At 39.7% G+C, this 25,823-nt stretch overlaps 1 protein-coding gene across 9 annotated transcripts in view; it reads left to right on the top strand.

Annotated features, from left to right (window-relative positions):
* The window catches only part of ECHDC1 (ethylmalonyl-CoA decarboxylase 1), a 42,974-nt gene that overhangs the window by 15,253 nt on the left and 1,898 nt on the right, over positions 1–25,823 (top strand). For 8 of the 9 annotated variants that reach the window (XM_026070178.1, XM_026070176.1, XM_026070177.1 and 5 more), the window contains 2 exons: positions 3,252–3,304; positions 6,419–6,499. In XM_026070178.1, the coding sequence (XP_025925963.1) occupies positions 3,252–3,304; positions 6,419–6,499 (134 nt within the window). The remainder of the gene's footprint in view (positions 1–3,251; positions 3,305–6,418; positions 6,500–25,823) is intronic. The other variant, XM_026070179.1, reaches the window with a different exon arrangement.

Below are 25,823 nucleotides of genomic sequence, written 5' to 3'. Positions count from 1 at the left end.
GTATTGATTATAACTTTGTTGAAAATTCTCTGCAAAGAATCTAGATCTCATGCTAATACTGAAATATGAGTATGGTCCAAGAAGAATTAAACCTGGTTGCTTTATGTTTCCTTGGCAGAGTTCAAACTATTTATCCCAAAGTGAGAATTTCTGTATAATGGCGAACCCCTAAACCATCTGTTTGATGGGATTTAATAGTTGTTATTAGGTAAAACTTCAATAGAATAAGGAATAGCATTTACTTTACTTTAGACTTGCAGAACTCTGCTCTATAACTCGCTGCAGGTGAGTGAGTTTTGTCTGGCTTCAGGTTAGGTTTTCAGTATGGGGGGATCCATAAGGCAGAAAGTGAATAGGTTTGCGTCTGAACTGTTATTTTTTTTTCCTTTCATTTTTGCAAGGCTGCTTTAGCTCATTTCTTTTAGTAATTACCAAAAACTAACTTTTTTTTTTATCTGATTGTTTTTTGTGTGTTGGGGGGGGTGTCATCTCTGACATGATTTGCCTTTTTCCTGTTGGGCAGGAAAGGCAGATTGATGGCCAAGGATACTGAAGGATTTTCATGCCCTCTAGTGGCTCCTCGTCCTCCTCTGATGTTGGGTTGTTCCTAACCTGGGAGCAAACCCAGGCACCCTGCCTGTTGTTCCTCGGCAGCTGCTAATGTCATGGTGACCAGCTTGGAGAAGGCAAATTAGCAGTGGAATTAAACATAAATAACTAAATCTGTCCTTGTAACCCTGCTTCCCAAGAGCAGTTTCACTCTGTAGTGAAACTCAAAAAGCTAGCTAACCAGAAAGTGTATGGGAGGGGGGCGACTCTTGAAAGGACAGCGAAGAGGAAGGAGACATGAAGGAGGTATTTTGCTTTTCTTGATCTCTAGATGGTATGTGGCAGTGGTTCCCAAGCAGTAAGTGTCAGCAGACTTTTGAGCAGTTGGAGCTGGTCTGTGGAGATGCTGTTCTGTCGGTGAAAGTGGACTCTTCAGCTTTTGCAGCAAAATAGCCGTTGGCATGGCTTTGTTTTCTACTTTATATGAAAGTAACTTTCCTCTTCCCTGCCCCACCCAAGCTATTAATCCTTGTTTCCGTATGTAGTGTGTATGGAAACCTGTATTTTGGCTAACTTTTTGCTTGTTCGTTTTCTTCTTACTCCAAGGACAGTATTATAGCTAAAAATGTCATTATTCCACTAGACTCCAGTGAACGCCTCTTATTCAGATAAAATAACTAATAGCCTTATTTTTCTTATCAGGAAGGCTTGAAGTGTATGTTGGCCAGGACTCAAGTAATTGTGATTTTTTTCAGGGTATTTATTTTCTGCTTGGTCATTTTTCCATGTGATGCATGCTAACCTCTCTACTACCTGAGAGTATGAAGACCTTTATTTTTGTCTGCTCAGTCATAACTGCATTTATCAAGCTGGTCTGTTCTGGCATTAATCTGTAATTACCATTTCGAATTTTGGTGTGAATTGAAATGGCCATTTTGAATGCAAGGACTCTGTGATGGAGTGAAAACTGGCTTTATCTGGAGAGCTTATTTTTGGTGCCTCCTGATGGCTATAGTATGAGAACTGTGCAAGTCCATATCTGAGTACTGGTACCTTTTATTTTCCTGTGCGGTTTAAGCTTTTCTTCTAATTAGAAATATTAAGACAGTTATCATGGAGGACTTGATCCTTCTTTAATTTAGAATGGAAATATTTCTACTGGCTTTAATAGGTGTAGGAGGTAGATACAGTGATAAATAAAAAGGCTCTCTTTGTAAACTGTGTCATAATTACTGGAATTTTCCAGCAGTCCTTTAATGTTATGAAGCTGAATTAATTCACTGGTGCCTTTGAAGGTATTGTCATGGCAGCTTATATCTGCCAGAGATCTGCCCCTAAATGCTTTAATGCTACTTTGTGTAGAGTAGGTCTTGGGAACTCATGAATAAATTGACAAGGATGCTGAAAATGACCTGCTATTATTTCATGGTTCTATTTCAAGACCTACTCAAGACTTAACTGTTGGAAGAGTTCAGAAAAAGCTTATTAGACTTCTTCATTCCGTGATGTATGAGTCAGAAGCTTTTAATTAAGGCAAATTCATTACCTTATTGACCCCTGCCCTTAAAACTGTGTATTTAAAAATCAATAAATACCAGTAAAGAGATGTTTGTTTGTACTTTYCCCCCCATAATTTGTTTTTTTGAAAGACAAACTGAACTTGCTACCCACTTTTTTTACTTCCACTATGTCCAAACATTGTTTTTTAAAATCTAAATTAAATGACACGTGTGCAGTTAAATGAATGTATGTATGGTCATACTGGATAATTTAGCCCAGTCATATGTCTTTGTTCCTGGTCAATACTGGATGCCAGGTGAGGAGTGTAAGAACAAGTAAGGCAGTGATTTTTCTTAAGAATATTCTCCTAGCCTCCAGCAATTTGTGACTCAGACTTCTGGAGCTAAAGATGTTACCTTGTATTTAATAACCTGTTACAGATTTTTTTCTGTCATGAGTTTATCTAATTGTTCTTGAATCCATGTATTCTTTCAGGGGTTGCAATACTGTGCTGCAAAGTGTTCCACAATTTAACTGCATGCTGTGGGAAGAAATATATTTGCTTTTGAACCTGGCAGCTACTGATTTTATTTGAAGCTCCGTAATTCTTGTACTGGAAGAGAAGGGAACAGTTGTTCCCTATTCACTATTGTTTGCAAGCTGGACGTTGCAAGCTGATGTAAAACAAAAACAAGGAGAGAAATAAGAATATTTTTTTAGCTGAAATGCTTGTGACTGAAACAAAAAAATGTAGTTGATAAAATTTTTAAAAAGATAAAATTATAGATTTTGAGCAGTAAAAAGTGTGCAGCAAAATATAGTCTTATTTTTTAAATTGAGCTTTATGAGTGTTTATGTGGGAGGAGAGAGAATAGGAAATTAAGAGGAAAAGATGTGCAATTTCATGTCATGGAAATTTGGTATTTTTTGAATGATTTTTAGCACTTTGGCAATTATGCTTGTAGTGGCTTAATTATAACTGAAATTCTAAAATATGGATTGGGTTCTGATTTTGACCTGGCTTATACTGGTTTTGTATTAGTGCATACTGAGGTTGGGCTGGGCTTCAGGAAAGGCTAACCAAAGAGGGAAAAAATTCTGCTGGAATAAATATAATGAATATTYCTATCTGCTCTGTTTTTGTACTTAATTGCTTCATGTTAGGATCACTTAACATTTTTGGATTTTTCTGTCCTTTGTAGGATGGGATGAATATATGCATGTTTATGCAAAATACCTTAACCAGACTTATGAGGTAATGTATTTTTCTATCCCCTTCTTTATGAAGTAATTATAAGGATTGGAATATGTTTTGGCTAGCTCTTTAAGGAGATGTTTAAAGTTAAATATACAGTTTAAGTATGTAAATTTGAATACCAAACCTTGTATTTGCCCATGTTAATCAGGTAGATATTTGTGGATGTAAATTAAGCTTTTACATTTCACAATTATTAGGCTTTCCGGAGATCTGAACAGAGAAAAGTCTGTAGGTTTATATGTGGAGGGCCAGCAGAGACCTAGAGTTCAGGAAATGTAGGCCTTCACAGGTTCTAAAGCTGACTTCTGTTACTCAGTGGAAGTCAGTAGCTCTCAAAAACAACCAGGGCCAGCTTATGCAGCCTACGCAGGTAACATACATTTAGTATATTTATTTAATCTTCCCACTTCATAAGAAGAATGTATTCAGTTCTACCATCTGGTACTTCTCAAAATCATTTTTTTCCTCTCCTTTAGATTTGGCTTCCCTTAAGAAATCACATTTCTATTAAATCCACGTGTGGCAGGGTCTGTCTTTTGTCTGCTTAGGTCTCTTTGAAGATAAATGTTCTGTATTTCCAAATGGTGTATGCTATGAGTTAACATTGTTCTATAAAACTGCCCAGGAGATCGGAGACTTAGTAGTAGTATTGTATTGTAAGGAACCCTCAGAATCAGAATTAGTCGATTGTGTAAGCTGACCTCTGTATAATCAAAATTCACATGCAGGCAAAGAGGAGAAATATCTATGAAGATTAAACCTTTACCTGAGGTGTCTTGGCTGAGAGTATATAAGCACTATATTGTACTCATAATTAAGGGAGAGCTCTATATTGCTCTCTGGGAAGATCTGTCATAGATGAATTGTCCTCTGAGGGAGCTGAAGCTAACTGTGACCCTGAAGAGGTTCTTCAAGTGGATGAGAAACAGTGGGGAGTGTGGACTCAGGGAACTTGGACCCTCATGCCCTGTATTGTGTGAAGTGTACTCCAACTGATAAGTGCATTGGGCTGTAAGAAAGTGCTCGTGCTTCTGATGAAGTAAAAGCAAATATGTGGTAATAAATTGTGAAGCTGACTTCTGAATCTATCTTTGAAACTGGCCATAAACCCAGTTAATTAAATGCATCTTGGTAATAAGAGACAAAACAGCTGTATTGACATGCAAGCTGGGACTGACGAGTTGTCTTCATTTCTTAGCGAAATTGGCTTATCCTAAGTCAGTCATTATTCACTATTATTCATTTCACAATGGCAGTAGGGAATCACAGAACAGCTGATGTTGGAAAGGACCTCTGGAGATCGTCTAGTCCAACCGCCCTGCTCAAGCAGGGTCACCTAGAACAGGTTGCCCAGGACCGTGTCCAGACAGCTTTTGACCATCTCCAAGGATGGAGACTCCACAACCTCTCTGGGCAACCTGTTCCAGTGCTCAGTCACCCTCACAGTGAAAAAGTTTTCCCTTATGTTCAGATGGACCTTCCTGTATTTCAGTGTGTGCCTGTTTTCTCTCGTCCTGTTGCTGGGCGCCACTGGAAAGAGTCTGGCCCCATCCTCTTTACACCCTCCCTTCAGATACTTATACATGTTGATAAGACATGATAAGATGTTCTAGTCCCTTAATCATCTTAGTAGCCCTTTGATGGACTTGTTGCAGTAGCTCCATGTGTCTCTTGTATTGGGGAGCCCGGAACTGGACACACCACTCCAGGTGTGGCCTCACCAGGGCTGAGTAGAGGGGAAGGATGCACCTCCCTTGACCTGCTGGCAATGTTCTTCCTAATGCAGCCCAGGGTACCATTGGCCTTCTTGGCCGCAAGGGCACACTGCTGGCTCATGGTCAACTTGTTGTCCATCAGACCCCCTGGGTTCTTCTCTGTAGAGTTGCTTTCCAGCAGGTCAGCTCCCAGCCTGTACTGGTGCATGGGGTTATTCCTCCCTAGGTGAAGGACTCTGCACTTCGCTTTATTGAACTTCATGAGGCTTCYCTCTGCCCATCTCTCCARCCTGTYGAGGTYCCTCTGAATGGYAGCACAGCCCTCTGGTGKATCAGCCACTCCTCCTGGTTTTGTATCTTCAGCAAACTTGCTGAGGGTGCACTCTGTCCCTTCATCCAGGTCACTGATGAATAAATTGAACAATATTGGACCCCATATCGACCCCTGGGTGATACCGCTAGCTACTGGCCTCCAACTAGACTCTGCGCCACTGATCACAGCCCTCTGAGCTCTGCCATTCAGCCAGTTCTCAATCCACCTCGCTCTCCACTCATCTAGGCCCCACTTCCTGAGCTTGCCTATGAGCCCTGTGTTATGGGAAACAGTGTCAAAAGCCTTGCTGAAGTCAAGGTAGACAACACCCACAGCTCTTCCCCATCTACCCTACCAGTCATCCCATCATAGAAGGCTATCAGGTTGTTAAAGCATGATCCCCCCTTCGTGAATCCTTGCTGACTACTCCTGATCACCTCAATAGGTTCTCCCTGCATGCTGTCTTTCTTATAGCCTATGAATTACCTTGATTAAATTTAACGCCATCAGAGCTAACAACTTGTTGCTGTCTTCAAAGAACAGTTTTGTCCTTCCCCCCTCCCTCCCCCCAAAAAAAAACCCATTTTGTTGATGGCTGAGATGATAGAACTGCTGTTTGAAGAAGCTGTCTGAAGTGTCACGCTGAATCAGACCACTTTTAGATATTCTAGCCTTCCAATTCTTATTGTCCCCTTATAAAGCTCAATCTTCTTTCTTTAGTGTACTGGCTTAGTGAAGATTCTTCTTCTGTTGCTGTCTTCTCATTCCTTCTCTCAGATGGTCGTTTTAGGTATAATCTGTAGCACATGTTTTTTCATAACCTAGTACATGACCTGCTTTACTGTGGTTCCATTAGATATTTCTCTCTTTCTGTTTCATTATGGGATTGCATATTACTTATGGAATAGTTATTTTTGCATAAGTGGAGTTGACATTGTGCTGCTTACCAGCAAAGATGTAACTGTGAATGAGTTGAAACAGTATGTTTTCCTGTATGTTGAGCTTTTAGCATAGAAATGGTATATTTGAATCCTTTGGTTGTTTATAAAAGATTAGAAGCATGAATTTTGCTCTTTTGTGTAGATTGCCATTGATCAGTGTTGCACTAGTCCAAGGGAAAGCTCTCGGAGGAGGAGCAGAGCTTACCACAGCATGTGATTTCAGGTAAGATTAAAAATTTTAATTGCTTTCTTGTTGGGTCGGTGATTTAATAACAATATCTATGAAATGGGAGAAGCTCAAGGTATCACTCTAACTAGGAGTCATGTCCCTGAATTCCAAAGTGTTTGGAATTGGGCCTCTTTGCTTTGTAAGCGGACTTCACAGGAAGAATGGTTGGGTTTCCTGATAGTACAGAGGAAAGATTAACTCTCAGGTTATACAGTTTGGACCACTGTATAAAGCAAGAACAGTGATCTTAGCAACTCTCTACATCATAGAAAAAGTGGTTCCAATTTCTCGCCGCTGAAATATAGGTAGGAGGATTGCAAAACTGTGTATCACTGTATGTCCCTTTATGTGGCTGTCATAAATAAACATAAATAAATAAATTAAACTCTTCATTAATCTTGGATTTAGTTACAGGTTTATTATTTGTAACCTGTGACTAGATGCTGTACAGTTTTTGGCACAAGAGTTCGAGAGGCAGAAGAAAGCAAATGAGAATTTGTTCCATTTTTTTTCCATGCAGGTGCAGGGATTTGCCAGCATGAACTAACTAGCAAAAAACAGAGGGCTTTAATTAAAAAGACTGAATGCAGAGCAGGAACAGGAGGAAACTAAAACAATAAAATGTCACTTTGTTTAAACAGTTTCTAATGTGCAAACGACCTATAGATGTAATAGGATAAGCAATGCACTCAGCTTCTCTGAAAATGAGGAGCTTTTAGCTGATTTTCTATCTAAGAGAAAGAAGCATGGTCCATAGGAGGGCCTTAGTGCCTGCAATGAGAAAGGAATTGCCTAGAACAGGCCAGAAATACTTAGTTCAAAAGTGATATTAAACAGAGAAAACTAGAATTTTACAATGCTATTCCAGGTATCAAGAACAGGCTTTGGATAGAAGAGATGGTATCCGCATTGTCTGAGCCACTGGAAACTAGATTGGACTGCATCTTTATTTGTGGCTACATAGCACTTAGGCAGAGCTGGGTTCCAGTTAACTATAGCCTCTGAGTACTGCTGTTATTACAAATAGCTAGTAAACTTGCAAAGAAGCATCACATTTAACAGCTAAAGCATTAACAGGAGAATGTATCTGGGTGACCTAGTAGATCTTTCTGTATCTGTGGGTCCATTGACAGAAACTGGATCCTGTTATCCCTATATAGGAGTTTAGGGAATGTGAACGTAATGTAATGAGAATCTTTTCACTTTTTAAAATATGTACTCTACTCTTACGCCAGCTATGCTCTTTGACATACTGTATAATTATAATCATTGTCAAGTTGCTCTTATTTGCATGAAGTGAGCATCTGCAGTTCCTCTGATGTGCTGCCATAATTTTCATAATAACTACAGCTGTTGATCCATCTTCCATTGCTTTCTAACACACTCATCCAGTGCAACTTAGTAATTCAGAAGCACCAAATGGAACTTAATTAATAACAAAAGCAAAATAGAGAAACACATTCTGTACTGCTATTACTACTGAATTAAACAATTTTGATACTGGGGGGATAAAATGCTGGTTCTTTTGAAGACTATGAGAAGATAATAGCGGAACAGGAATTCTGTCTTGAATTGCTAGATACTGAAAGAGAACTTGAGAACAGACAGGTCAGAGTTCTGTTTCCTTCCTTGACTAAAATGTTTCATCATGTTCTTAAATAGCTATCTAATACTAAAAGCAGCCATAGATAAAGTTTCAAATCCACTTCTGTTTTTCACACATTCTCCAGTTGCTACCTGTGGGTAAACTACCTGTGTGCTGGGTACTGACTTGAAGTATTTTCTTATTTTTCTCTCTGCTGGTTTGTATTCCATGAACTGCACGGATGCTGTTCAAGTGGTTTACTTGTAACAGAATGGCCTATGTGCCTTCTCTGTTGAATGTGCTTTGGCAGCATGGTGCACATCTATACTAAAGTAGAGATGTGGAGAAGTTCGTTTTTTAAGTTGCTGTGATGGTTTAAGATGTTACTGATGTGTTCTTCCAATGGCAGTTCTTATGGCTAAATGTCCTTCAATCTGTTTTCAACTAGCTCATTTTTAATTAGATTAGGACGGTCTTGCACAAACTCTAGCATTTTTATTGCTGATATAAGGGCAATAATGGAAAGTGAAAGCATCTTAGGTCGTTCCATCTTTGATCTGGAAGAGGATGTCTTCTCAAAACATTTTCAATCTGTAGCCGCTTTATGGATTGTTCCAGCATGACTCCATAAGAAGCAACATCCTTTTTCTTAAAAAGATGATAAACATGCAATTGAACAAAAATTGTCTAGACAAGTACAAGGTAATTAAAATCCTTTCACAGAATCACAGAACAGCTGATGTTGGAAAGGACCTCTGGAGATCGTCTAGTCCAACCGCCCTGCTCAAGCAGGGTCACCTAGAACAGGTTGCCCAGGACCGTGTCCAGACAGCTTTTGACCATCTCCAAGGATGGAGACTCCACAACCTCTCTGGGCAACCTGTTCCAGTGCTCAGTCACCCTCACAGTGAAAAAGTTTTCCCTTATGTTCAGATGGACCTTCCTGTATTTCAGTGTGTGCCTGTTTTCTCTTGTCCTGTTGCTGGGCACCACTGGAAAGAGTCTGGCCCCATCCTCTTTACACCCTCCCTTCAGATACTTATACATGTTGATAAGACATGATAAGATGTTCTAGTCCCTTAATCATCTCAGTAGCCCTTTGATGGACTTGTTGCAGTAGCTCCATGTATCCCTCGTATTGGGGAGCCCAGAACCAGACCCAGTACTGCAGGTGTGGCCTCACCAGGGCTGAGTAGAGGGGAAGGATGCACCTCCCTTGACCTGCTGGCAATGTTCTTCCTAATGCAGCCCAGGGTACCATTGGCCTTCTTGGCTGCAAGGGCACACTGCTGGCTCATGGTCAACTTGTTGTCCATCAGACCCCCTGGGTTCTTCTCTGTAGAGTTGCTTTCCAGCAGGTCAGCTCCCAGCCTGTACTGGTGCATGGGGTTATTCCTCCCTAGGTGAAGGACTCTGCACTTCGCTTTATTGAACTTCATGAGGCTTCCCTCTGCCCATCTCTCCAGCCTGTTGAGGTTCCTCTGAATGGTAGCACAGCCCTCTGGTGGATCAGCCACTCCTCCTGGTTTTGTATCTTCAGCAAACTTGCTGAGGGTGCACTCTGTCCCTTCATCCAGGTCACTGATGAATAAATTGAACARTATTGGACCCCATATCGACCCCTGGGTGATACCGCTAGCTACTGGCCTCCAACTAGACTAGACACAAGGGCACACTGCTGGCTCGTGGTCAGCTTGTTGTCCACCAGGAACAGACTTTTCAGACTTTTTCTGATATGAAAGTTTGGAAGACAATGCTTCTCCCACTCTAATAAAATACAATTATTTTGTCTCAATTATTCCTGTAGAAGTGAGTAATGCAAAAATATGTATGTATAAATCTTATTTGGGCAGGGAAGATTTTTACAGCTTTAAGAAACCTAGACTTTTTTCAGTGTGCTACTGCTGTATATTCTCTCCAAGCCTGTGAAGATGACTAGAGGGTTCTGCTTCAAAATGTCAGCATCCATTGCAGTTCAGCATGACACTGCAACCATTTCAGTGAAATGCACAAAGGACTGTGGTGTTGCGGCCTTCGCCTGATTCAGTGATCTAATTTTACAAAAAAGCAAAATGAATTACCCACTCTGAGCTCTTTTGTGCAGAAACTTGAACAATGTTTTGTATTTGCATAATGCATGAAGTTAGAGAACTGAGTTTGCAGGGTTGGTTCAGGTATTTGGACTGGATTATAGTGCATTGTTGGGCAATATATCTAGTCTTTAGTTTGTGGCATAGACAGTTTGGTAATGAATCTATTTGTGCAATTGGTAATTGGTAATGAATCTATTTGTGCAATTGGTAATTTATGACTGTAATCTGAGTGTGGTAGCTGCAGTTGGCTACAAGCCAATAGCCTGAACACCTAACTAACTGATTTCTAAACTATCTTCTGTTTTATGCTGATGCTTTTGAAAAATCTCGCTGAGGTAATCTCTGTGTACATCTTTCTGACACCTCTACAGCACTGAAAATTTGGCCCTACATCTCCTGTGAACTGGAATTGCATTGTTCCTGGGCTCTTTTGAAAAGTGCATTCCCCCCCCCACCCCTTTTTTTCCTCTATTGCTACTGCAGTCAAAATATACAGAGGTATGCTGCTGCCGTATGAATCCAATTTAAGGTGTCTCCAGACAGAGGATGAGAGTGCAAAGGTGGGAAGTTACCTACTTCTCAAAGGGGACTCGACTCATCACTATAGGCAGCAGTATTCTCCTTTTCTTTTTTTTAGAAAAGAAATTAATCTACTATAATTTTTTCAGGTAGAGTTGATGTTGCACAGTTAAATCACAAAGGGGCCTGTTTTGTTACACTTGCTTGTGCTGAGCAGTATCTTACCTCGTAAGAATCCCCGTTGATTTAAAGAGGCATTTGCTTTCTGAGCACTCTTATACTCTGTATTTGTAGAAGTGGCAGAGTCTGGCTTTTAGCAAGGGAGGAAGCTTATGGTAATAATACTGTATTGATATAAAATTGGCCTTGCTGCGTTTTGACTGTTTTCTGTATTTTTGTGAAATATGTAGTGATGCTTATTATTACACTTTAAGGTGCTAGGCATGTTCGATAAAACACATGAGATGCAATGAAATATGTTGTTGTAAAACAACAGCTTTTGTGTTGTGTGTGTTCTTGTGATGACTGTTTGTTTAATTTTATAAACTTACATATAGTGCACTAAATGTGACTTATACAAAATGACAGAAGCAGAAGAGTATACAACCACTCTGTAGGTGAAGGCACATTATGACTGACTTTTCAGTTGTAGACACTCATACTCTTTTATATTAGGTTACAGATAATTTGTTGCTCCTTAAGAAAAAAATGCTGTGAAGGCATTAGTATTCTACAGCAAGCTTTTCCAAGAATAGGCTTCAGAATGTCAGAACACAATACACTAGCTTCTTTGGAAATATTTTGCTGTATGCAAGGATTTCAGCCTTTATTTTTATCAGAAGGAACTTTTAGGTAAACAAGATGCTACTGTTTGAAATAAGAGTGCCTCAGTACATAATAGCTCTTTTCACTGGGCAGAGCATGATATGAGTGTAATGGGAGGGAATTCACATATTCATGAGGTCTTGTGAAGTCTGGTCTGACTAGGCACTTTTAACCAGATGTCATTCCAAAAAGTCATTTCACATTGTCAAGAATCAATAGTCAAATCTAAGCCTGGGTTCTCACAACTGTAGGTTCTTCCTATATTCCGTACATTCCTTGTTTATTTTAACTATATAAAATTTCCCTCTTTTTTTATATGTGTATATATACTTATAAAATTTCATTCAAGTGAATGGGCAATTTTAGAATTTCACTGCACAGTAGTGCATCACTTCACATTTTCACTTCACACTTTCACATCACACACTCTGGGAGGTTTGTTAGTGCTACTTTCTGACAAATTTTCAAAGAGCTTGGATTATGGTTTTAGTGTCTGCCTTTAAGAAGGCTGTTCTTATTTTTGACTTGGCATGACTGAAGTGTAGTTAAATAATCACAGCAATGCTAGAAAGGGACTTGAGAGCTTATATTTTTGGACATGTATTTATGTCTGTGGACTTTTTTCTTGATTACCAGTGTTCATTTGGCTTTGAATTTCATATGTTTACCATCTTCCATGCAAAGGACTTATGCACAGGGTCTACCGTTAAAATTTACCACTGTTTGATTTTTTTGGAAATGTAAACAAAACAACAAAACATGAACTTGAGCTGAACTTTTTGCTCTGAGGTTGTCTTTTCATAAAGGATTTGCTTCAGTCCAGGTTTTTGTCTGAGAGGCCAAACCCTCTTGTTCTGGTTGAATGAGGGTGTGGCTTTTTTTGTTTGTTTTGTTTTTTTTCTTATGAACACATAACCTGTATTTTAGACTACTTCTACCAAGCAAGCTTGTCTTCTCTGTTGAACAGTCCTGTGTACAGCTGATTCTCTGCTGCATAGTAATAAGAAACAGAGATATCCCAGATAATAGAAAAGCTAGATAAGATAGATTTTTGGGAATGCAGAGCTGAAACTACAAAGTTCTCTTGGACCCATGCTGATTAGTGCTGAGACACCAAGCTGTCAATACGTTGTACGGGAGCATTCGAGGTTCAAGAAGAGAGAGTTTAGGAAGGATATGAATGCACTGGAATTGTCTGTTACATTTGTATCTGTGAAGTGACCAGTCTCTGACTTAGGAAAAACTAATAAACTTTTTTTTATATACAGTCAGACAATTCTACATGTTGGTTAACTGAAGCCTGAGAAACACATATATTCTAGTCTGCTGACAAATGAGGTGGGATTATATTAGACTGATTTCATGAGCAGGGCAAACTGCCTGAAAGCTTATGTTGATGCTGAAGAAGGGTGTCCCTGCTGTCCATTCCCAGGTTACTGCCTACCTCTGGTTTGCCAAGCACCAGTGAAGATGCCTGTGTGTGTCAATTGAACTCACTTAAAAGCAACAAAAAGGTTAGATATTTTTTTGTGTGTTGTCATAGTGAGTTAGTGGTTTGTAAAAAGGATGTAGTAATGGCTAGAGCCACTGTGAAGGAGGGACGTAGTGTCTAGGAGAGGAGGATGAAGAACTGGAGGGATGGGAACACGGCCATCCCCTTTTGGCTATAGGGAGCTGTTAAATTGCCTCGGTTTCCCCTGAAGCCACAGCTTTAAAGTGCCTAACTTTGCACTGGGTCAGGTTCCATAGAATGTTTTCCAGGCTTCTTAAAGCTGTTGAACCTCTTCTTTTTGTCCTGTTACTTGCTATTGAAGGACTACTAAAAGAAGTATTCTTCCCTTCTCTAACACTCTGGGAGAAATTTAGTTAACGCTGTAGGTATCTGAAGGGTAATTGTCAACATCTAATTTACTGCTCATTGAAATGACCAAATAGTCACAAAGTGATTCAAAATCTTCTTGAGTTTTTTGCAAATTTAAGCAGGTGCTGCTAGCATACTAATCTCAATATAGCTGTACTGTACACATTGCCTTCACAATTGTAACTACTAGTCTTTCCCTTAGTAATGTTTTTCTCTTTCCCTTCTAATCCCAAGCAACCCAGTATTTCAGTCAAGAGGCCTACTGACTGGGCCTCTGTATCCATTTTCCCTCAGGGCGTATCCAAAATTGTGCAAAACAAGACTGCAAACTGCTTGAACCTGTAAACACTGATGACTTCAGCTTCCTGCTTCTTCCTGGGTGTTGTACTTGATAAGAGATTAGTTTTTACTGCTATAACTCAGCAGTCACGGTAATAATAAAATTATAAATTCTTATATTAAACATTTTTATTGTGTTTAAGAACTTTTAGCGTATCCATGGTCTGTTGTTAGGTTTTATTTGCAAGTTCTCTTTTATGTGCAGAGTTGTTCATATTCAGAAATAAAAAAGCAAATATTTAGACTGAGAAAGAAACAATCCTTCCAGTAAGTGTGGATTGGTATATGTATGTGTGTGATAGAGAAAAGATCTAAAATATGAAGATAGCAGGGGAAATTTACTCCTGGTGATAAGAGAATGTTCATATTCTTAGTCATATTTCTGGAGGATCCATGACAGTTTGCTGAAAATGTGCATATCTCTGGCCAGCTAATCTTGAACATAACATCAATCAGTGATCCAAAACTGTCAGGAAGGTGAAAAAGTTAAATTTCTGTTTGAAATGTTGTTCTTTTAATGTTAAATCCTCCCTCCCATTTATGCCTCTTTTAATCCAAGTTGTCCCCATCCATTCATACATGCCTTCCTCACCCCCACCCCCCCAAAAAAAAGAGAGAAAAGATGGCTGAGGTAGGCTTTAAAATCATATCTGGAAAACTTAAAACTTAGGTCACAGCCACTGTGATCATTTAAAAATGCAGCATTTTTTTTGAATGAAATTATTAACCCAGTATCATGACAAAATGCCAACGTATCATTATAGTTTCATCCCCAGTGATTTCAAATAAGTGTATGATCTCTTTCCTTTAGTCAGAAATTGTATAGGATGCTGTGCAAATTCAGTGTTATTGCACAGAGACTGCTGAATTTCAAAGTGTGTCCTTACCTTAGGTCTTGTGAAGATTTGTTAGTGATGTTAGGACACTTAAAATCCTTTAATGCTATGTGTTGCAGAAATGTGATGTATCAAATACGTCTCTGGGCAAACTGTTCCAGTGCTCAGTCGCCCTCACAGTGAAAAAGTTTTCCCTTATGTTCAGATGGACCTTCCTGTATTTCAGTGTGTGCTTGTTGCCACTTGTCACTGGGCACCACTGGAAAGAGTCTGGCCCCATCCTCTTTACACCCTCCCTTCAGATACTTATACACATTGATAAGATTTCCCCCCCCCCCCCAAGTCTGGTCTTCTCCAGACTGAACAGTCCCAGCTGTCTCAGCCTCTTCTCATTAGAGAGATGCTCCAGTCCCTTAATCATGCTAGTAGCCCTTTGGTGGACTCGCTGCAGTAGCTCCATGTGTCTCTTGTATTGGGGAGCCCGGAACTGGACACACCACTCCAGGTGTGGCCTCACCAGGGCTGAGTAGAGGGGAAGGATGCACCTCCCTTGACCTGCTGGCAGTGCTCTTCCCAATGCAGCCCAGGGTACCATTGGCCTTCTTGGCCACAAGGGCACATTGTTGGCTCATAGTCAGCTTGTTGTCCCCCGCATCCTTCAGAGCAGCTCAGACCTTGTAACTCTTAGGGATGATGTCAAGAAATTCTGTTTCTTTCCCATCAGCTGATTTCAGGAAAGTGAGGTGATCTTTGCGTTTTTGACACTTTAGATGCCACTCTGATGAGCCAGATCACTGGAAAGCTTCCCCTCCCCTTTCTCTATCAGCTGCAGAGACAAGCAAAGAATATGATTGAAATGTCCCTGCTTTTAAGAGACTTCTGAACTTGGTCTAGGTGAATTCTGTTCTCCTTTCTTTGGTCTTGATAACTAGATAGAATTAGAGAGTTGTGAAACAGATTATAAACACAGGTGAATGAGCTGCAAGAAAGTATACACTTAATTAAAAAAAAAAAAAAAGCAATGCTTTCAATTTGGAGAAAAGCTCCAGTATATGTACTTGATTCCTAGATGAGTACTGGGATTCTGATTTAGTTAAAAACTTAGATTATCAAAAACCTTTACCTCCAAGTGGTCTTTATTCATCAAAAAATCTGGAAAAATAGCACTGGATCTTTTCTAACGGAAATTTTTGCTCAAGTCTAAAAGACAGATCTGTTGTTGAAAATATTTGCTTGAATGAAATCCAAACAGCTCTAGTTCCTTTCTTGGAAGGAAAGACTCATGTATCATTTTAGATTTCCAGCATGAGTAATTTTTGTGTGAGCCTTATTTTTGCTTTCACTCACTTGTGTATTTGGGCTTTGGCAGCCTGTAAAGAATAGGTAAAACCTTCTTCATGGAAAAGACCCAAGTGCAAAGTCAAGATGAAAGCTACTCTGTGAGAATAAGTGTACTGTAATGGGGGTTGCAATATATCTATGACTGGGACCCATTGACATCAGGGTAGTATAAATAAAGTTACAGCTGGGAATTAGGAGAGGAGGAGAGTGCTGGTAAGAAGTGCATCAGTTGTTAGAAAGGGAGGAAAAATGCAGTGGTACCTCATGGATTGGTTGTAGTATGACTGTAGGGAGAAAAGAGGGATCCAGGTGCTACTTTTTGAATGCTAGGGCTGTAGTTCCCCTTTATGGTTCTGATGATCTGCGTTATGCTTTCACAGTTTTTATTGCACACTTCAGTGGAGTTACAGCCCCCCCGTGTAACTTTCTGTTTTATTCTCTCTGTTCTGTAAGCTTGTAAATTGTGGTACCAGCCATCCACACTTCCATAAGCCTGTGTTAAATCAGTCTGTTCCTTCCCTGCATGCATGCTAGGTGTATTGCCAACAGGTCGGAGGCAGCACCCAGGAACTAGGGCACGTTTATGGCTAATCGTGGAACTGCAAAAAGCCTGACTCCCCCATTCGTGAATTTAATTTTTCTGCTGCTTTCTTAATCTTCCCAACTAAACCAAATGTTTGGACTTAAAAGTCCAGGAACAGAAACGGGGGGAGCAGCGTCCGGCTCATACAACTTTCATGGCATGTCACAGCTCGTTAAGGGGGGGCCACACAATGTGTGTGGGTTGTGTGGTGGTGGGAGGTTGTTTTACCAGGCTGCTGCTGGCAGAATGAGCATCCTGGCCAGGCCTCTCTGTGTCTGGGCGGCCACCTGGCCCGGCCCAGCCCCATGCTGCCTGTAACCCAAAGCAGGAGGGAAGCCACCTGTGGAGGTGACCAGATGCCACTGCTTACGCTGCATATGGGAACCGGCTATGGCAATTACATGTGGGCCTCGAGAAACATCTGCCTGTGAAACGGAACAGATTTCCTTTGCAGTTAGGCCTAATAGTTTTTTGTTKTTTTTTTTTTTAGTAAGAAAAATTAATTGTACTTGCTGTAATATTGCTTGTGGAGTTTTAATCAGTCATGGTTTTTTGGGTGCCTATTTCTTGCCATGTGATCTGTCATCTAATTTAATTTTTCATTGCTGCTACAGAGACAGGCTTTCTGTAATTTCCAATATTCAGCTGCATTTATCCCTTCTTTTAAAAGAAATGTAACTTTTCATAGCATGTTTTTTTTTTTTCTTGCTGGCTTCTGTAAAGCCACAGGCAAGAAAGAGTCAGCCTGACAGCCTGAGAAGTAAAGAATTAGATTTAAAACTCCCTAAGCCAGAACTGCCAGCTGAACCTTCATCCATAGCTGTCTTTTGGGAAATTCTGGTACAGAAAGAAATTAGAAGAGCCATTTTTATGGCATGCAGCCAGTATTACAATGAACATCACCTGCAGGAGACTTTCCAGGGGCCCTACCTATCTTTTCTTGCATGATGCTGCCTTTCTCCCCTTGCAGGGTATTGGCAACAGCTTATTTTCCTGTATTTTTTTTCCTTTTAGAATCTCTCTTTCAAGTCAGCAGTCTTTCTGGCCCCCTTTTAGCCACTCTCCTTTGGTCAGGGAAGTGCTTGAGAAATAAATCTTTTTTTAGTTCTCAGGTCATTCTTATGCAATGATGTTCTGGGCCAATATTAGTCTGGTTCTTGCCAGATTGCACAAAGTGTTCTCTGTTGTGTTAACCTACCCCTTTTTGTTGCTGCTGAATATTATCTTAATTTTTCTCAGTGCAGGCATTGCTTCTGATAATATGCTGTTTTTCTGGGCATGCAGATTTTTCTGTCTGCCTACTATAATTTAACTCTTGTTTATCCAATGGATCTTCTTCCGGTGGCAATACTATTTTTGTGCTTCTTTCCTGGAGTTCTGTTTGTTTTTATTTCTGCCATGTGCTCCTTTCTATCTACTTTTTTCTTTTTATCACATAACACTGTTATGCAATCAATGCTCAGCCAATGGCTTCCTTGGAAATGAATAATCTTACAACCTCTTTGCGTGTTCTGTTCCTTTTGGAGGCTCACCTTCCATTGCATATCTTAAAATGTGGGCAATAGATGGTAGAATTATCCACAGCTTCTACCCCCATTTATCCTTAGAGACTAAGTTGCTTCTGAAATGGATCATGTCTGTTTAACATTTTCTGCTTTTTATTCCATCTCCGCTTGAATTTGTTACCTGCAGCTTTTTTTTTCCTCATTACTACAGCTCCCCATTTTTTTGATCCACGACTTCACTCTCAAAATTTTAGTATGTACCAAGTGTCTTGTGCATTTGGATGAAAATGTGATCTTGTCATTCCTTCCTCTGCCTTTCATTTGACTCTGGGTTATGTGAGAAAGCACAAGAGTCATGTTATAAATAGTCATTTTAAGGCATCCCTTGAAGTGTGCATCTCTTGTTGTTTAGGTCCTTCTACTTCCCTGTGGGAAGTGGGGAAGGATCTCCCAGCCAACCCAATGTTAACTGTTGCTCAAGAAAATAAACCTGTAATTAGGTGTTTCTCTCTCTCAGTGCTGGTTTTGACCCTGATTCTGAGAGTTCCATAAAATGCATTAGAAAATTTGACTGGAGGACAGTGAAGAAAGCTAAAGGCAAAGCTGGTCTACTGAGATTTGAGATATTTTCTCTTAGGCTACTTCATGTAGATTTTGATTCTGAGCTTTCGTTGGAGGTGCAGGGGAGAAGGGAGGGAATGGATGAACTAAGAGTATTACAAAATAATTCAGTAACTGTAAATAATATTCCATATAATTCGTAAGGCAGTTTAAAAAGAGCTGTGAGAGAAGTGAGCTCTCATGTTGGTGAGATTTCTTATGCTGGCATTAAGCCTAGTCCTTTGACACTGAGTTTTAGAAAGTGTCTAGAACACTCTGTACTTGGGAGACTCCATAGGAATTTTTTTGATTTTGGTTTTTGGATATCATTTTAATTTATTTAAATGACAAGTAAAGAAGTATTATTATTATTATTATTATTATTATTATTATTTTAAATCACTGGAAGGATTTGAGAGGACTGACTTTCTGATGGGTTTCTTAAAATAGTAGCTGGACCTACTTTTTATTGCATTCCTGTAGTAAAGATTACAGATTAAAGCTCTTCACCTTCATGATTTGTATGCTGTGAACAGGAGAGATCATGAATGTGCACAGTCTTCTCATACACTATTGAAATTTGGGGATGCAGAGCAGCTTTCTGCAATTGTATCTAGGATCTGCACAAGGGACATAGGTTCCCAAAACTCTTTTAAATGGGTTTCTCCTAATTTTCACACCTGGTTATTCTTTGGTGGTTACCATTTAGATATCTGTTAATTGAATATTTGTTGCTAAAGAATTATGATTTTGGGGAATTTTGGATTTGTTTTTATGATTTTGCTTGAACTATCATCAAAAGCATGTAAAAAAAAATCCTTAGTTTTATCAGTTTTACAGTATCTTCACTTTGGAAGCCTCACTTCATGTTGCTGCAGTGGTGAAGTAGCAGTTACTGTAATGCATAATTGTCTTATTCCTTCTCTACATTTGGCAGAAAAATAAAAAGCACTCCATCAGACAGAAGATATGGGAGGTGTATTCATGCTAGTGAGCTTTTGTGGGAAAGCACAGAGAAGTTAAGGCTGGGAGACAGCCATTGCGCTGTTATAGTTTGAAAATCTGCTAAATCTAATTAGCAAGGAGTTGTTGATTAAGTGTATAATCAGGGCTTTCTGATCCCTTTGAAGCCTATATAATCAACTAAGACTGAAAGGCAGGTGAAATTATTACTAACTTTTCTCAGAATGAATCCACTTATTAGTATTTTTGGAGGAGAAGGGKTTTTTTTTGGTGACAGGAAGGTATAGTAAGATAGCTGAATTTCAGAAAAATCTTTAGCTCTTTTATCTAGATAATCCCTTTACAGAGTGCCTGGGTAATTAATTGATGGTGTAATGATAAAGAGACTGAAGAGACACTGCACTGTATAGAGATAGATGGATTAATTAGTCCCAGTTTGCTTTTTGGAGGAGACTGTCTTATTCTTGAGGGTCTGATCCTAACAGCATCTGTCACGAAAACTGAAGTAAAGTTTGGGAACTGCTCATCAACAACTTTGCTGACTAGCTAAATTATTTTAGCATACTGCATATTTCTTCTGAAGAATACTCTTCCCACAATATCTAGCTTCTTCAAAATTCATTGACTGCAAATGACTGATTAATGCATTTGTTACTTTAAGGTGAAATTCTGTAATAACCATGGAAAGGGTGTGTGTTGAAACATTGAGCAAGGCAAGGACTAGTTTTTAATTAAAAATAAAACCTGCATACACTCTGCAATTTAAATAATCATGAAATAATTCCTAGCCTTTCTAATAAGATTTATGGTCCTAAAAATATTTTTGAGAGATTAAATACACAAGACAAACTTGCATTATTAGAACACAGTGTTGTCATGTAATTAAGTATTGATCTTTAGGTTTCTGAGTTAGGTCTCTATTGGCATGACCTGCAGCCTTAACTAGTCAGTACTCTTATTTCAGACCTTTTGTTGCTTTGTGAAGATGTCAAGACAGCGGTTCGTATTCAGGTCTTGTTTTCAAGGCCATACTCAGAAATGAATTTTGTTGTTAAAAGATTCTGGAGAAGGTAGGGATGATTGTTTTGCAGCAAATTGCCAAGAAGTGTTCATGCATGAGGCCTCAAGAATTTGCATTTGTAGTATCTTAATGCTGAGTAAGTGCTACAGTGTCTTACATGTGTTAACATCTGTGCATGCATAGTGGGGAGGACTGGTTTTAGAAATATTAAGTGGAAAAGGTGCATGATATCTGGTGCATCTGTCTGACTCTAACATTTGAAACACAGTTACCACAGGTGGATTCAGCACTAGATACCTGTTAAGACTTTCAGGGTCATCTGCCATGCTAAAGAAAATGGGAAGAAGGCAGCTAGTCTGCAGGTTTCCAAACTGCAGTATGTGCTACATGAACCATTCAAGATAGTATGCAATGACAGCAGTGCTTGACTGCTTGTGTGACGGTCCTTGCCCGAGCTTCAGGGTAGCTGCCTCTGTATTCCCAATTAATGGCCCTCCACTGTCCAGCTTGCAGGGCTGCAGCCTGCCTGCGGCAAGCCTGCTGGGCACTGCAGCTGGAGACAAGGAATTGAATGCTCCTGAATTGGCTGGCTGTATTTGCAGCAGAGGGTCACAAGGTGTTGGAGGAGACCACCACAGCTTGGAGGGAGAGAAGAGAGATGGGAGTGCTGGAGGCCATAGTATGCTGTTTCCTGTTGCTGGGCTAGGCTGGGCTCTTGAATCCCTGGCAGGCATTACACCTGCTGGTCATAGGTTTGCTTGGCCCTTTTGTGGCTGTAGGTAGAGCCTTATCATGCTGTTGACCAAAGACACTCCCACAGACATGTACCTGCTCAATAGTGCAGGTGGACCTTGGTTTGATGTGCTGTGATGGACAGTACAGGAGATCCCGGTTCCTCAGACCCTATGGTTTGTGCTGACCTCCAGAGACCTATGGCAGTGCCTCTGCCTCTATAAAGGTACAAGGTGGTTTTTGTCTTTTAAGAAAATATTCTTTATCTAGCTTCACCCTTTTCCCTCATCTGAACAATGATTTCTTTTCAGCTGTCCACTTTGAAGCTATTTTTTTTCAAAGACAGAGATGTGGTGCGCTGGACCAACCTGAAATAAAGAGGGACTGTTGTTTAATCAGATCAGTTCTTTTGTTTTACAGATAAAGGAACTGGTAGTTCAGTTCTTTACTCTGATGCTATAAAGTCAAAAGCCACAACTCTCTCCTGCTTTAACTTATTGTTACAAATAACACCTTAGTTGGCTAAAAACATTGCATCTATTGCATGTATTTGGCAGCACTTTGCATAGCTCTAGCATACTGTTACTCTTTTTGTGGGTTTTGCATGCATCAGCAAGATGAGAAGGGAGAAGATCAGGTATTACCTGTGTAACTTTCTGTATCTCTTGCCTCAGTCACAGTCACTTGCAGCAAGAAACCCCCACCAGTCCTGGGGTCTCCTAAACCACTTGGGATGCTGAGAAAGGTTTAAGGAAGGTGAAGTGAGACTATGAAGTGCAATGTGCAGGTGAAGTGATGGAACAGGGATTTCATTTTGAGTGTTGAGAAGGTGCAGTAGGAGACTAGGGAAAAAGGGGATAACGGACACACTTTCTTGCTCAATTATCGTCCATCATGGATTTGAGAACTGCTGCTACTGCTGACAGTTTTGATTATACTCGCCAAATGAAGTTACAAAATCCTAAACTAGTTACATCTGCTTTTGTCACTTGCAAGCAAGGTCATCAAGTTTTCATGCCCACTTGGCAAAATGAGTTCCATTTGCATGATAAATGTCATCCACAGATAATGTAATATCTGACCTCTGACGAATTCTAGAACTTGCACTTTCCAGCAGTGTTTATTTTAAAAAGCTGTTTTGGCCACATGTCAGCATAGCATGGCTGTTGCTTAATTTAACAAGAGTTAATGAAGCTGATGCCATATTGATGAGTAYGTTAGAAAAACATACAAGTTGTGGAAAGTTTATGGCCAGATTGTACATCAACTTTGTTTTTCTATTGTTTATTCATTAAAAGAAATGTTTGGCTCCTGATAATCTTCTTTCTGTTAGCATTTGCTTTGTGGTTTTCTTTTTTTTTTTTATGTCTGTCTTTTCTTGTGCTTAAAATAGTTGTGTGTGTAGTTTGGATGGTTTGTTGAAAGCCTTTGATGTCAATACCATATTATTGCTGGTTTCACTAAGTAATGACAGTGGGCCAAAATGCATGTGTGGCTGACCGTGACCATTGCTTTTCATGTGTCTGGATGTCTTGCTATCCATATTTTGCAAAAATGTATAGTTTTATTTTAAAATTTCTTATTTCTATTTATATGAACTCTTAATCTACAACATGATAAAATTGTGGATGTGTTTCAATTGTATTGTATGGCCTTTGACTCTGCTTTTGGAGAGTTTTCTGTTTTGTGTTGGTTCAGTCACCTGGTAGATAGATGTTATCAAAACTTTGGATAGCAGGTCAAGGTAGCAGATTTAGTGAGGGAACTTACTGCAGCCCCAAAGGCATAAGCTTTGCTTATTATTTGTGTTGATTGGTAGGTTGAGAGCAAGTGGTAGGAAGCCACAGGAGGTCAAGGTATTTGTGAGGGAGATTAAGGTAACCTCCTGCAATTCTGGCTGCCCTCGCTCAATATAACTGTAAATGAGAAACAGGTTGTACAGCACTACGTGGTGCTAGCCTCCTCACTCCATGATGTGTCAGAATCATGCCTGCTAATAGGACAAGGTTGGAGCTAAGGAGCTGTGTCCTTACATGACACTGAAAGTCAAACAGGGATGGAAACAAAATCCAGATTGCTGATGACACACTTAATGTTTTAGGCATCCTCCTTCCATCATGAGTTTCAGAAGCATAGCAGTAGGAGCTTTAAAAATACATAAAATAGAAGAAGGTATTTGTCCCTCCCTAATAAACTTCATTAGTACCTTGTCATATAATTCATACCTCAGAAGTCTAGGAATGATGAAGTAAGAGCTGGCACAGATGTTAATATAGTCTTAATTCTGCCTAAAGAGCTGATTATACATGTTGGAACAATTCAGTAACAGGAGCACTATAAAAAACAGATATGAAGAAATGAAAAAATACATTTTTGTTAGCATTACATTTTTGGCCTTCATTGTATATGCTTCAGCTTCAGGTAGTTGGAAGGTGAAGARAGTACTTCAGCGCAGGAAGGCATAGCTATTAACTCACAAGAAGTGCAGTCTTTGAGGAAGCAAGTTTACCTATTTAAGTATGCGATTTGTTGGGTTGTATTGTTAATGGCAAACAAGGTTTTCTTGTCACATGCATTGTTGGTGATGTGATGTGACAGTCAGTAGTTTGTAGGCATGATAAGATGTCACAGAGTATTTGAAGGAATCTCCTGATCAAAGGTGGAGGACTTGTAACATTTAGTGAATCTGAGAATATTTTAAAAAGTACAGCAGGAACATTTGTTGTGGCTCTTGTTTGCTTTAGATGACTAACCCAAAATTGGATGCAGCCCATAGTGGCTCTGCTTGCCTCCTAGGGGTGTTTTGTGTTTGTAACATAAAATTAAAGTGTTCTGAAAGGTTACTGTTGCACTTCTGTGCTTACATGTACCTTAACTTTTATTTCCAATTTAAGATGTGAGGATTTAGGTACACTTCACATTTCTCAAGGATGTTTCTCTGTAAGGTCTTCGGATCCTTAGCTCTTGAGTCATGTTTGATAAATAATTTTTCATGTGGCTAGGATCCTAGTGGTACAACCTTCCTCTGAGATATAGGAGACCTGAATTTTAATTTCTTGACCTGGAAGACAGGAACAGGCATACTGAGTCAAATCGGAGGTTCATTTAGTATTCATCTAGTCTTCTGTCTCTGGCAAGGCCAGTACTAGGTGCATAAGGTAAAATAAACAGCTTAAGAATAGAATGGTGCTTATGTTTTTTTGACTTCTTGAAGTCTGCATCTTTGTGTTTAGTAATGTTTGATGTACCTTTCTTACATAAATTCAGATTACATCTGCCATGTCTCAGAAGATAGACTCAATTTCTTTCATAAAGTAGGAAGGGAAATATTTATACAAGGCTGCAGCTGGTGATGTTTTGAGAGACTGGTCCCAGGCTAGCTTAGCAGTGGTATATGCCCCTTGGGACACACAGAGTCTGAGCTTTGTTCTCCACTGCTTGCTTGGGCATAGGAACTGAGTGCTGTAACTAACACAAAAGTTTGGTAGGTAGCTTCTGTAAGAAATGGTGTAACTTCAGGACAGGATTCATAATTGAAAAGTCTGAAAAAACACAGACATTTCTTAAGCCTGAAGACAGTCAAAGACTACCTTTACACCTCTGCTGACCACTATCTTACTGGTTTCTGAGGAGCTGGTTCAAAGGTGCATTATAGTGAAAGGTGAATCCTGATGAGATCCTGGAAATTGTAGCCTCGCTGTCTCTCTGTGGATTTAACTGTCAACTATTTATTTTCTTGTAATGATTTTTGGTTCCAATTTTTCAGAAGGAGGTGAAGATTGAGCAGGATAACATATACTAAATTCTTTCAACCTTTTTCTTGTTGACTCTGATGGTTTGGCTGTGCTTCTAATGTAAAATGTGACTCCATGTATGAACTTCAGAGTGCGTTGACAGAGCTTCCTAGATKAGTCCATGCAATGCCAGCAGGATGTTCTCTGAAATGTCTGTCCTTAAGGCCTGAATCTAATTACCTAGGACAATCTAAGATTCAAAAAGCACAAGTCTTACTGACCTGCTGTGGTTGTGTTAAGCGACTGCCTACAAACTGTCTAGCATCAAGAAAGCCTTAGTTTGCTGCACATTAACACTTTTTTTAATGTTTCACATTACTCAGCACAGCTAGAATTAAACCCTTAATAATGTTTTCATGATTGCTTTCCCAGTGAGATATTGGGTGCTATGTAATAGCTGAGATAAATCCAGAGTGAACAACATCAGTTTGGCCAGGATAAGAGCCATAACTGACTTTCAGCAGAATTCAAGGAATGGATGTGTAAATTGATTGTGTAAATGGATGATGCTGTAGGGGTGGGAGGGGAGTTGTATCATAGGAGTTTCTTCAAATAAACCCAAATTTGGATCATGAACCCATCCTTTTTTCCTGGAAGATGCAGCAAATTGCAAAGTAAGCTAAGCCAACAAAGGAATTTGGGAATACTTGCAAAATCTTCCTTTTGAAGAGGACAGACTTGAATTTCCTGGGAGTTGCTGGGTTTGAGGAACACTTGCTCA

Source organism: Apteryx rowi, unplaced genomic scaffold (assembly GCF_003343035.1).
Source record: "Apteryx rowi isolate R43461 unplaced genomic scaffold, aptRow1 scaffold_305, whole genome shotgun sequence".
NCBI lineage: Eukaryota > Metazoa > Chordata > Aves > Apterygiformes > Apterygidae > Apteryx > Apteryx rowi.
This window is presented reverse-complemented; position numbering and strand designations above follow the sequence as displayed.